Raw genomic sequence first — 13,573 nt, 5'->3', positions numbered from 1 at the left:
ATTTCAAACGGAACCTTTAAGAACTGGCTTTTTATTTATTTTTTTTATTTAAGTCAGAGAACTACCTACAATCCACTAAATAACTAGGGAAGTTTAGATGACAGGTGCAAGTCCGCTTGTTGCGCCCAGCAGTCTCAAACTAAGAACCCTTATACGGGTACCACAAGCATCCTCCCGGGTGAAGGCGAGGGTGCCTCACATTGGGGCGCTCTTTCGGACCGGGGCTGCCCGATTTTTCAGGGCGCGACACGCAGCAGGGCTGTGACTCTCGGCGTGGGCAGACGCCACGGACTTTGCGTACCTCCCCGGGATGCGCAAACCCGGGGCGCGAACCAGCCAGCAGGCGCTCCGGAGATCAGAGCTTTCTGAGTGCAGGCTCGAGTGGCGGCCGGTGGCCCCGGGTGGCCGGCCTCCTGCCCCCTGGAGCGGGCGGTCCTGAGCGCCGCGCCTTCCCGAGGGAGCCCTGCGCGCCGAACGACTCGGCGGCAGAGGCAGAGGCGCGGGCTCTGGCGCCCGGGCGAGCGCACCTGGCACCTGCCGCGCCGCCGGCGTGCCGCCCGGCGGCCGGCAGACGGGCACCCGGACTCAGCTCGCTGTCGCCGGCTGGCCGGCCGCGCCGAGCCGCGCCGCGCCGCACCGCGCCGCGGAGAGAGTGGGTGGGCAGGCAGGGGAGGGAAAGGGAGAGGAAGGAGGGAGGGAGGGAGAGGGCGACGCGCGTCCCCGCGGCGGGGGCGCGCTCTCGCGCGGGCTGCCGGGATCGCTCGCCGCCGCTGTGGTAATGTCCGCCATGTTGGCCATGGCGCAGGGAGCGGATCGGGCGGGCGAGCGGCGGATCTAGAGTGTGGAAGCGGCCGCGGGCGGCGGGGGGCTGTTTTTGGGCGGGGTGGGCGCCCATGCTGGGGCCGGGGGCAGTGCGGAGGCGGAGGAGGAGCGGGCCGGCCGCGCTGCACTGAGGAAGGAGGTGGAGGAGGCGGCGGGAGTGCTCCCCCCCTCCCCGCCCGCCCCGCCGCCGCCGCCCGGGCTGTTCCTGTAAGGCGGGGAGACAATGAGTAAACTCTCCTTCCGAGCGCGGGCGCTGGACGCCGCCAAACCGCTGCCCATCTACCGCGGCAAGGACATGCCTGATCTCAACGACTGCGTCTCCATCAACCGGGCCGTGCCCCAGATGCCCACCGGGATGGAGAAGGAGGAGGAATCGGTAGGGACTCGAGTGTTTATTACCCCCCCTTCCCTCCTCCCCCCTCCCCTTTGTCAGCCGGGCCTCGCCATTCACAGAGCGCTCTACGCTCGCTGGAGGGCGCCGCTGCTGCTGCGCGCTCGGGACCCTACGCCGGCGGAGTAGCGTAAACCTGTCGGCCGGCGCAGCGCCCGCCCGCGGCCGCCATGTTGTTGCGTCCCAGTGTTGTGATTAGCTCTCGGCGCCGCTTACGCTGCCGTAAGGGGGCCATGCCGTAAGCAGCTGCCGGGAATGGCGCAGGGATGCGCCGGGCCGCACTTGGCGTACGGCCTCTGTTTACCTTGTAATAGATTGACATTTATTTCCCCGGCGCGGGTTTAATTAATTGAGCCGGGGACCTTTGGCCAGGTGGTCTTTTCATTACACTTTCATATCCGCGTGTGCATTCGAGTGCCTTTGAGGTGATACAGGAAAAGTAATGCTCTTTCAAAACAAACACCTTCGTGCTAGCAGGGTGATGATGGTCTGTCTGTCTGTGCTAGCAGGGTGATGTGCGCTGCCCGCCGGAGGAGGTGCGCCGAGACGAGGCGGTGCAGCCGTGCTCCGGAGCAGCGACTCCCGTGCGGTACTCTGCGTTAGTGAGCCCCCTGCACCGCGCGCAGACTTAGCCTGCCGGGCTTGCCCTGCTCTGTTGCGCAGCGTTAGGAAGAAGTCCGAGTGTTAGAAACCAGGCCCGCGCTTCCCAGCGCACTGTCCCGGGTGGTAGCATGCGAGATGGCCATTTCTGAGTTGAAAGACTCAGTGCGTCCACATTGCCATTTGTGTTTTTTTGACCGGATAGTAAAATTTTGGCAAAAATGCTGTTTCCCTCTTCCCAGGGGTTAAATTTTTACCTAAGACTGAATTTCCCTGGACTTAATAGTGTTTATGAATCTGGAGTGTTGTTACTTGCGTGCGAAGTTCATAGTAACTGCACCCTGAAGAATTTCTTCAATGAACCTTCAGTCCCGCCTTATTGTCAACCTCGGGTGTGTGTGGATTGGCTCCTTTGCTTCTGTGACTGTCAAAAGAAAGCTGGAGGTTTCTGCGATTGGTTTTCTCTTTTGACTACTAATAGTGCAGGAAATGCATTTAAGCCCTTGATTGGCTGCTTGAATTCTGACCTCATTGTGTTGGTGCTTTGACTTAATCATATTTATCTTTGGTGTTTGATTACCTGGCTTTACATTTTCAGTAGATGATAAAATAGGGCCTCTTTTTAAACCTTCAATTAACAAAAAAGCCTAGCTTTTATGCCCAAGATTTAGAGCTTAGTCGTGTTTGAGAAATTTGCTTAGGTAGTTAATGACTCAATTTTGAACTACCTTCTGACAGTGTCTTGATAAGGTAATTTAGAATTTGTCATCTGCTTCTGGTAGCATGGTATTGTCTTTGCTGGCTACATCTCTCTCTTAACCCTTTCTTTTGCTTTACATTCTTATCTTCCTTATGTTTGTTGTCTTTCGTCTAAGGTGTGCCAGTTGTCACCCTGTGTCTTGGTCCCAGTCGTGCTCCTCATGGTGCCTGGTCTAAAACTCTGTATTTTATTTTTACTCTAAATCCGAAACTTATCAGTTATTCGGCTATTTCTTCATGAATGTTGTATGGTGGTAGTTACTGTTTTTATATTGCTGTTTCTGGAATATCTAGATCCCAGATACTGTGCTAAGAATTCTAGGATATATATATATATATTTATTTATTTTAAATCTGCTTTCCTGAGACATAATTCAGGAAGATGTACTGGTTTACAATAAAGATTTAATGAGGTTTCACAAGTATACAACCAAGAATAAGATACATTCCCAACTTTAGAAAGTGTTCTTGTCCTTTGTAGCTAATCCCTTGACTATAATTCCAGGAAACCACTGATTTGCTTTCACTGTAGGTAGGTATTGCATTTGGAAGTTTTGTGTCAATGGAGGATAAGTATGTGTGTATGGCTTCTTTGCTCAGAATGATACTGTTAATTATTGTCTCTCTTGTTTCATACACTATATTCCTTTTACTGCTGAATATTATTATAGTTAATATATACTCCATATATACTTGTTACTAGACATTTGAGTTTCCCTGGTTTATGATAATCTCTTTAATCCTAATGATGGCAACCTTGTGAGTTGCTATAGTTTTCTGTTCTTTAGATAACCTAAAATGTCTCACTGATAATAATGGTCAGGAATTCAAACCATTGCCCTTGATGTTGCAAAACCCTATTGCCGTAATCCCCATTCATATTTAAGATTCTTACAGAACCCAGAATTATGTATGCTATTGTATTTATTAGAATTTTTGAAAATGATTTATTTTATAATCCTGAGAAATTTCAGATCTGATACTGACTTGCTTTGACTATTAAGTTACTAAGAAATTCTGTTTTTTTTTTTTTTTTTTTTTTTTTTAAATCACTTAACTCTGTAGTCTACTGCTGAGCTGTATCTTCTGCTCTGCTTTGGTCTTGGCTTTCAGATTCTCTTTTTTATTAGTAGTAATTTGCTTTTGCTTTTTCTAATGACACCGTTATATTTGACTGCTTGTTACCTTAAGTGTCTTAAGAATTTTGTGGGAAACAATCTTAGTTTATTATTTGGATTCTTCTATTGTTAGAATATAATCTTTGTAATGACTTTTGCTGATTTTGTTCATTAATATATCCAAGTGCCTAGAACTGTGCCTGGCAATAATGTATATGCTTGGTAAATGTTCCTTGAATACTCTTTTTCAGTATTGAGACCTGTTTTTCTATGCATGTTTACTCATGTGCTCACTCATATACTTTCTCTGTGTGTGTGTGTGTGTGTACATATATATATATATATGTATATATATATACATATATATATATGTGTGTGTATGTATATATATCTTTACTTTGGTGCTGCACAAAACCAAATATACTACCTTTGTTTTTCCTCCTAATTTTGAAGTCTTTTTTGATGCTCAGTTGTTTTTTTGAACACATAGGTATGACTAAAGTTTTATATAGTTGTCCTGTGTTAGTTAACTATTTCATAGCTATGGGCAGATTTCTGTAAGATTTTCATACATGCCTGAGCCAAATTCTACATGAATCATATGATTCAGCATTTACATACAACACACACACACACACACACACACACACACACACACACACATGCATTTATGGTGTTTTTAAGATAAGAGTCCTGGTTTCTAACCAGTCTGGCCTCAGGCTCACTGTCCTCCTGAATCCTCTCCCCATGAAATTATAGCTGTGTCCAGTACACCTTTTAGCTTATTTTCAAAGAAAAAGAACAGTACAGATTTGAGTTTGTAATTTTTCCCCCATAACTGTTTCTTGACTTTTGTAATTGTCTTTTAAGTGATATTTCAGTGGGAAGAAATATATTGAGTATTAATATCTTACCAGAATTACCTTAGGCACTAATGTTTTTCATGATTTATAATATAAAATTTATAATACAATTGTGTATTGATATTGTAAAACATGAAGTATTTCTTTGAAAGTGTTATATACCAAGTGTTATCTAAATAAGATATTGGAATATTAGTTATTGAAACACATTGGGTATCAAATTTATATATAAGCTAGAGTGCTGAAGTATCCTTAGTTCTTCAAGAAAAATACATGTTTTGATTTTATGGAACTTAAAATAAGTAAGTCATTTGAAGTAAAGCTCATGTACAGTATTGGGAAAGTTAGCAAAAGCTAGAGGGTTAAGGTAGCTTGGTAGACATCAGGGCATGTCAGAAAAAGTTTAATGTCAATGTAGTTGAAAGGCATGAGAGAAACTTTCTGAAATGTAGAGTAGACTTATTGCAGAAAGAGAATGTTGAGTTTTCTTTTTAAAGAATATATCTGTGTGACTAGTGTGCTACATATGCCAGGGTGTTCCTTTGAGGGTAGGGACATCTTCATTACAACAGTTCTCTCTTCCCACCTTCATGTGCGATCTGGGGATCAAACTTGAGTAGCAAATGTCTTTACCCAGTGTGCCATCATGCTTGCCCCCAGTTTGAGCTTTCAAACTTGTTTGTATGTATATGTTGATTTAACTACTTGAGCATAAGGTATTCAAAGAAAGCTGTGTGGATATTACATAGACTGAAGGAAGGTTCTTCCAGATTCTCTTTATCATCCATTTCTAACTTCTGTCTATGAGCCAAAATTTAGGAGAGGGTGGGTGCGCTTTCCTAATTATTATTATTATTTTAGCTTTTTCTTATTTTGGGGTATGCTGATATCTTTTATTTCTTTTCTAACGCTTCCTATCTGAATGCTTCCCATCTTCAGTGCTATTTAAATAGTGTAGAAATTCAGTAAATATTTGATAAGCAGTTGAAGAAAAGTTGGAGTGGAGGTGAAGTTGAATAAAGCATAAAACTGTACCAGATTCTAGGTAGCTTTGAGATTAAGCTCAAACACTGATAGAGTAATCCAGATGAAAGATTTTTTTTTTTTTTTTTTTTTTTTTTTTTTTTTTTCTGATAGGGTTCTGGAGTCAACTTTTCTAGTTCTGGTCATTATGTATATATTTAATGAGAGAAGTTGCCTACCTTCTCTGAGTCTCACATTGCTCATCTTATAGAACCTCAAGAGTGTGTTAACATATGTGTTGAATGTGTGCCAGGTCTTTGTTAAGTTCAGTTAACTTTGTTAAGTTCAGGGTTTAGAGCTCATTATAGCAATAAGATATGTAAGTGCAAATGCTGTATTTCTAGAGGGCAGAAATAGCACTTTTAAAATTAAATGACTTGTCCAACATGACCTATCTAAAATAAAGCACACTAGAGTCAGAAACTGAGGCCCTGTGTCTGACTTCAAGACTCTGAGCCTCATCTTTGTATTGCTTCATCTATTAAATTAGTGACTTGGTGCAAATGGTATTATAGAAGAAACTGAATTCGTTTTGTACATACATTCCTTAAAAATGTAAAGGAATGCGTGGTCTGTGGTATAAGTTTAAATATTTATATTTCAGTTCTCTGAAAATGAGGCACTGTCTTACATTTACAATTGAGACGATTTTGTTGGTTTCAGGTAGCAGAAAACAAAACTGGCTACTTTAAGGAACCCTGGGAATGTCTGGGAGACTCCAAGGAATGGTTGAATAGTCAAGGCCAGGAACCATGGCTGTGCTATTCCCTTTAGCAGCAAGTGACATTGATATCACTGATAATTATCTTTGAGAAGCTCCGAACAATGTTGGCTAAGTGTACAAACGTTCCTTGTACAGGCTATATAGGTTTGCATTCTTGAACATATTAATATTATTAATATTTATATGAATATTTATAAGATTCCATCAGTTTGTTGGAAGATGAATTGTAGTGTGTTTAGAAAAGTTAATATGGTCTGAGGTACACATTCACTAAATAATCAATTATTAGTATCTTTTAATTAAAAATTTAATTTCAACTAGTGTGTGTGTGTATGTGTGAGAGAGAGAGGAGAGAGAGAGAGAGAAAAAAAATCTGGAACATGTGAAGGTCAGAGGACAGCTTTTGACACTATATGGGTTGTGGTAGTTGAACTCAGATTATAAGTCTTAGTAGCAAGCACCTTTACTCTTAGCCATTTCACCAGCCCTCCTGTTTTCTTCATTGTTAAATTTCTCAGTTTAAATTTTCAGATTCTTAGGATATTGAGTTTGTCTATCTGACCTGCATGAGATTTCTGTCTCTAAGCCTGGTGGTTACAGAGATGGTCTATTCATAAACAGGAAGTCAACCAAACAGCTACTGCTGATGGTATTGTGGAACAGCTTATTTATTTATTTATTTAGGTTTTTCAAGTGTAGGGTTTCTAAGTGTTGCTTTTGCTGTCCTCAAACTCTTTGTAGACCAGGCTGGCCTCTCAGAGATCCACCTGCCTCAGCCTTGGATTAAAGACATGCACCACCAATCTATGGTTTGACCCATGGTGAATTCACTTACTTAGTTTTCACAAGTCATACATTTGAAAGGGGTTTTAATGAGATTAGAACAAAAAAAAAAAAAATCTCCAAAATTTGTTTAAAGAAAGCCAGTCGTTCATACTTTTCAGAATTGTAAGGTAGGAGTTTCTGGGCTTCAAAGAATTTATTGAGCCTTCTTGGCCCTTACTTTTCTTGTTTCTAAAATAGATTGAGCTTTAGATGACTTGGCTGTAAAAATTTCTTGCATTGTGAGTTTTCATTCTAACAGTCCAGACATAACTAGACAAAGAGAACTAACAACGATGGTACTTGGTATAAGGGATATTCCTTTAGAAGATTGAACTCTGCAGTTCTCCAGGCCATTGTTTTGACCTGGTGTACTTTTTAAATGATAATCAAATATGTTTATTCACTATCTAATACTTTGTTATATTGGAATAGAGAAGTCCACTGTATATTTTGGATATTTCCTTAGCTTTGGTTCTTTTGCACTATCTTTATTGCTATGCTATTACTCATTGCTATTAACTTTTTTAGTCAGTATTCTCATGTCTTTGGGTTTGTGTGTAAAATTGTATATATATGATGAATGTTGTATATGAGGGGAGAGAATGAATATACATCTTCCTAACTAGACTAATTGGCATAAGAAAGTTATTATATTTGTTTTATTTAATACCATACACAAGCAGGATATAGTGCAGGAACTTCTGTGATGCTTACTTTAAGTGATGGGATTTTTGTAATATAGGCATTGGCATGGTCGAATAGCTACTTGGTTGAGTTTGATTGTATGACTGAACATACATCCCACATCTTCATTTCAAGCAGAGTGGAAATGGAGAAATGATATAAAAAAAAAAAAAATGATAGGACCAGTAGAGGAGGAATGGCTGATAGGAATAAGTCATAAGCGAGGCTAGTACAGATGGAAGGTGGTCTCTTAGGATTATTTGATTTTATCTTAAAGTTAGTCTTTGATTATTTGCCTTGCCTGTACTATGTAAATAGAACACAACTGTACTGTATAAATGGAATAGGACTATTCTTTGTGGAGTTAATATTGTGAAAGTAAATGGTCGTCAGTTCCAGATTTTCCTCAGCAGTATTTCCTTTAGCCATCTACTTTCAGGCTTCTTTTCCCCAAAGACTAATATTGTGTTGAAATAAGAGGGTTGCAGAGTGAGAGTCAGCCTGGTTTTATTTGCCAGTGTATCTCCTCACCCCTACACTCCTTGGGCAAAGGGTGTAAGGCTTTTGGCTGAACTACAAGAGTAGTTAATAGTGCTGTTAATTTGACAAAATAACTTGTCATTTGCCTCTTCCCATGGACATAGTTAAGGAGTAAGTATCCCAAAGGATCACTTTGGTTAAGATTTATTTTTATGTAATGTGTATAAATGCTTTGCTTGCATGTATGTAAGTAAACTGGGTACATGTCTGGTGATCCCAGAGACCAGAAGAGAGTTTCTGATCCTCTGAACCAAGAGTTATGCAGGTGTGCATGAGCCACCATGTGATTGCTGGGAACTGAACCCCAGGCATTTACAAAAACAACAAGTGCTCTTAATCACTGAGCCATCTCATCAGCCCCTCGGAGGGTAGTTTTAAAAGTTAAGAATTTACTTTTTGGCAAGACTTAAATCTGCCTTATATGCTGTTTAATAACAGTTTTCTTAAAGTTTTCTATTTTTTCTTTCTCCTGTCAATTGAGAAATATTTTTATTTTTAAAAGCTTTAGTTTCAAAAGCACTTGTAAATTAATAATGTATGTTTTTCTCTTTCCTTCTCTGTGACAGAGTGACTATTAAATTGACTTAAAAATTAAAAGTTTTAAGATTATTGTTTAGAGAACTAAGTTTTTAGCTACTTCTAAAGCAGTATTTGAGTTCTAAATTAATAGTTGTGTATTTGTATTTGTTTTTCAGAGTTTTCAGGGTTTTTTTTTACTGTAAAGATTGTATAAATACACAGTCATGAGAGAAAATAGATATGTGTAATGACAACCCCTTCCGTGGTTGGTAAACACAAGAAGAGTGGGTAAAGAAGACAGTCTGGTATACCTAAGTGAGCTTCAGTGTTAGCATGTTTGGAAAAGAAGGTAGTTATGCTACATATTTTAGTCTTATATTTTTCAGCTGGAACGTTATTAGCAATTTGATCTGTAGTGAACTATTACAGGCAGAATGAGAAGTTTTTACATCTGCACACTGCTCATTAATTTCTGCATTCTATTTTGGGTAATTAAGAAACGATTCCTCTCTGTTTTCAAAAGGAGGCTGTTACACTAGATGTGAGAACCTTTATCTAGGGATTCTCAGCTCTTTTTGTGTTATGAATTCTTTTGGCAGTCTGTTGAAACTTCTCAGAATGATACCTTAAATATACAAGATCATAGGGAAGTTATATTGGGAAAACAGTTGAAATAATATCAAAATCAAGACAGGATGCAGAGTTGGATTTGGTTATGTTAAATTTGAAGTAGTGAAGGGTACAAACAATATTTTGACAAGTAATGTTGTAACATGACATGAAAAGATTTATGATTTCTGTTAGTATTGCTAGTACTACTTTTTACCATCTACTCCATTAGTAAAAACGAAGGAAGTGTCAAATTTTCATTCATTCCGAGGATCCTTCAGTTATTTTTTGTGACTATTTTGGCAATGTATGGTTTCCGAGGAAAAGAAATTTATAAAGGACGTAATAAACCTTGTTGCTTGCCTGTTGTATAGGAGATGAATTGATTTTACTTACTTTACCATTCAGCACATGGCTGATTTTCTAGACTGAGGATAAGGTTGTTCACATACAGTACTTGATAGGTAGGACATGAGTGATAGCTCACCCACTTAGCAGATTTTTCCAGGCATTTATAATACCCCCCAAGGTAGTGTAAATGGTTTGGTTCAGTGTTTCTCAAATGTTATCATGTATCAGATTTTCTGAAGGTTTATTAAAACAAACTTTTGGGGTTGCATTCCCCAGTGTCTCAGTCGGTAGGTCTATGGACCTTAAGAATTTTCATTTTTAAGGCATTCCCAAGTGTACCAGTTACTTTTCTTCCTGCTGTGACAGAACAATTTATAGAAACAACTTATGAAGGGATGGATTTGTTTCTGATTCATGATTTAAGGAGAGATGCATTTCACTGAGGTAGCAGCGGGAGTATGAGGTGCTTGATTACATTGTGACTAGCCAGGAAGCACAGAATAATGCTGGAGTAAGGATGATCTTCTTTTTTTCAGCTCATGGGTTAGTGCAGCCCATTCAGGGTGGGAACTTCTCCACTCAGTTAAACCTTTGTGAAAACTTGTAGGCAAAGTCATAGGTGTGTTTCCATGATGATGCTAAATCTGGTCAAGTTGACAATGAGGATTGATTAAGAGATATTGATGCCATTTATCTAGGCATTCTGTAATGCAGGATAGCTTTCTTTCTTTCTTTTTTTTTCCTTTTTATTCATGTGCATGTATCTGCATATGTCACATGTGTAGGGGCATTCAAAAGGCCAGATTTGTTGGATCTCTTGAAGCTGGAGTTACAGATAATTGTGAGTCATCCAACATGGTTTCTGGGAACCAAACTCAGGTCCTCTTTAAGAGCAGTATATGCTAACTATTGGGCCTCTCTCCAGCCTCTAGTATATATATGCTTCTGAGTGCAGTATTTCTTTATCAGTGTTTTATGGGTCTTAGTGGATTTTTTTTTTCTTTCATTAAATATATCAAATCCTAGGCATTTTGTTTTGTGCTTTCTTTTCCTCCTTTTTTTTGGTAGCTGTTGTGAACGTCATTCTACTTTAGGTACTTAATAGTGTATTACTCTGCTGTTGATTTTGTATTCTGCAATTTTGATGCATTTAGGGTTTTTGTAGAATTGGGACTTCTTGTGTATAAGATCGTGTCATCTGTAGAGCGACAGTTTAGATACTCTTTACTTCTTTCTCTTGGTTGATTACTTTGATGTCTAGTGGAATTGGGTATTTTGTTTTATTCTAGATCATTTCCTCATTCCTTATAGTGATAGGGGTTGGTGTATTTTAGGCTACCATTTTATATTGCTGTCTCTTCCTTCTGAACCTACTTTATTTAGCCGTCTTCCTGCCTTTGAAAGTTTGAATTTTCGTGTCTCCTTTGCATATAGATTTGTAACCTTCATTTTGTTTATGGTGGCATGTCACTTTTATTAACTTGCATATCTTGAACCACAGGTGTGGCATGAGCATATATGAGACCTCAAAGCCTGCCTCCATAGTGACACACTCCTTCAAGACCACACTCTAGCAAGGCCATTCCTCTTAATAGTGTAGGAGCCCTTTTGGGGTGTTCTTTTTCAAACTACCACCATATTTTTGATGTGACTCAGCATACATTGATAAATCAACTTGCAAAGAATTGATACATTTATGGATTTGACTTTGTATGCAAGAGCATAGATTATCTCATTATAAAGTCTGCTTATCTTTGAGGAATGTTTTTCCTTACTATTTTTTTTTTTTATGTTTTTTGTTGACTTACTTGGAGGAGTTCTATGTGGCTTTTATTGTAAATAGTATTTCAGTATTTCCTTCCACTTGTCCTTGTGCTTATGAATGCAACTGATTTCTTTTTAAAAATATTTATTTTTTTGTATGTGTACATGTGAGTACCTACATATACGTATGCACACCCTGTGCATACCTGGTGCCCTAGGAGGCCAGAAGAGGGTATTCCTTGGGATGACAGTTACAGATAATTGTGAGCTGCCTGATGTAGATGCTCTGTCCCAACCCTGGGTTCTCTGCAATGAGTAGCAAGTGCTCTTAATCAAAGCCATCTCTTTAGCCCAAGCTATTTTAATTTCATATTCTACATTACTAAATTAGCTAATTGTACTAGGTTGTGCATCTGCTAATCTGCTAATAGAGATAGTTTATCTCTGCTTCTCAAACACTAGACCTCAGATTTTTTTCTTCCGTTTTAATTCTGTTGGTAAATACTTCTAATTCCATGTTAAAAAATTGTGGAGAATAATGTGTATCCTTATATATGACATTAGTGTGAATGTCTGTCTCCAAGCAAATGTGTACAACCCATGGCCTGGGCATGCAGCCAAGGATAGCTATAACTGTATTCCAATATAAAAACCATAAATTTTTTTTAAATTGAGATTTTTATTTTGTAATTCTATTGTGTGGTTTTTATTTTTCTTTTAATTAACTAATTTATTTTGTTTGTGTGTCTTGAGTATATGCCATATGTGTGTTGCTTGTGGAGGCCAGAAGAGGGCATTAGGTTCTCTGGGGCTAGAGTGACAGGTTGATGAGCCACCTGATAATGTGTGCTGGGAGCTGAATCCCAGTCCTCTGGAAACTCAGGAAGTGGTCTTAACAGCTAAGTAGTCCCTACTAGTTGTTGAGTGTGAACTTCGTAGGTGACAATGTTGTGTTGTAATATCATGAGGTTATACACCCCCAATAGTGTTTCTCCATTAAATAAGATATAGATTGTTAATTATAGATATGGAAAAAGAAAACAATTACTTTACATGTCAGTAACAGAAAATACTATATGTTGTATGTTTTTCAGTGCATAAAATGTATACATGTGTATATAGAGTCTTTTTGCTATTGCTGTTGTGAGTTTTGAATATTTTTAAATGCTTTTGCTTCTGGAGATTTGCCACATGATTTTCCTCTTCACTATTGATGGATATTGTGAAAATACACTCTTCTAGCCTTCTTGGAATGAACTCTATTTGGCAATGAAGTATTTAATCTTTTCAAAAATTAATTTAATTTTATTATCTATAAAGGATTTTAACAGAGCTTTGACTTGCTCTTGACCAAATGTGGCCACCTCAAAGCTTCTGTAATTAATTCTTCTAAATTACTGAGAGATAGAATATGTGACTAGGTCAGGTCACATACCTATACTGATTCAGTTAGGTGATTTTGGGCAGGGTGAGGTGATTGATGATTCATCGGTTGATGGGCATACCATTTGTGGGAGAGAATGGGAGTTTTGTATCTTGTAGTATAAAATTCATAGCTATAGCTATTAATGACAGTTTGACTATCCGTGTGTGTGTGTGTGTGTGTGTGTGTGTGTGTGTGTGTGTGTCTGCCTGGTAAGTGGCATCAGATAGTTGGATCACCCACAACTGGCTGTTTTAATCTACAATACATATGTTTAGTGGTAATTTGGTACTAAAATTCTAAATGACCTTCAGAGTCACCCACCTACCACCCTCAACCCCTTAAAAGTCAAGGCTCTTACATTTTTAGTTGAGGCATACTTTTGAGTACTATGTGGAGTTTTTAAAGTATTAACAACAACATACATCTATATTGCTTATCACCTATTTAAACCAGAATTTAGTATTTGATAAATTTATTTATGAGTACTTGACATGGTATACATATTAAGTTATGTAATTGGATAATTATTGCGGTAAATAAGGGTCAGGATAAACA

At 39.2% G+C, this 13,573-nt stretch overlaps 1 protein-coding gene across 2 annotated transcripts in view; it reads left to right on the top strand.

Annotated features, from left to right (window-relative positions):
• The first annotated feature begins 1,032 nt into the window (after window positions 1–1,032).
• The window catches only part of Epc2 (enhancer of polycomb homolog 2), a 105,451-nt gene continuing 92,910 nt past the window's right edge, over window positions 1,033–13,573 (top strand). For both annotated transcript variants that reach the window (XM_051184724.1, XM_051184723.1), the window contains exon 1: window positions 1,033–1,198. In XM_051184724.1, the coding sequence (XP_051040681.1) occupies window positions 1,046–1,198 (153 nt within the window). In that variant the 5' untranslated portion in view covers window positions 1,033–1,045. The remainder of the gene's footprint in view (window positions 1,199–13,573) is intronic.

Source organism: Phodopus roborovskii, unplaced genomic scaffold, assembly GCF_943737965.1.
Source record: "Phodopus roborovskii unplaced genomic scaffold, PHOROB, whole genome shotgun sequence".
NCBI classification, from domain to species: domain Eukaryota; kingdom Metazoa; phylum Chordata; class Mammalia; order Rodentia; family Cricetidae; genus Phodopus; species Phodopus roborovskii.
This window is presented reverse-complemented; position numbering and strand designations above follow the sequence as displayed.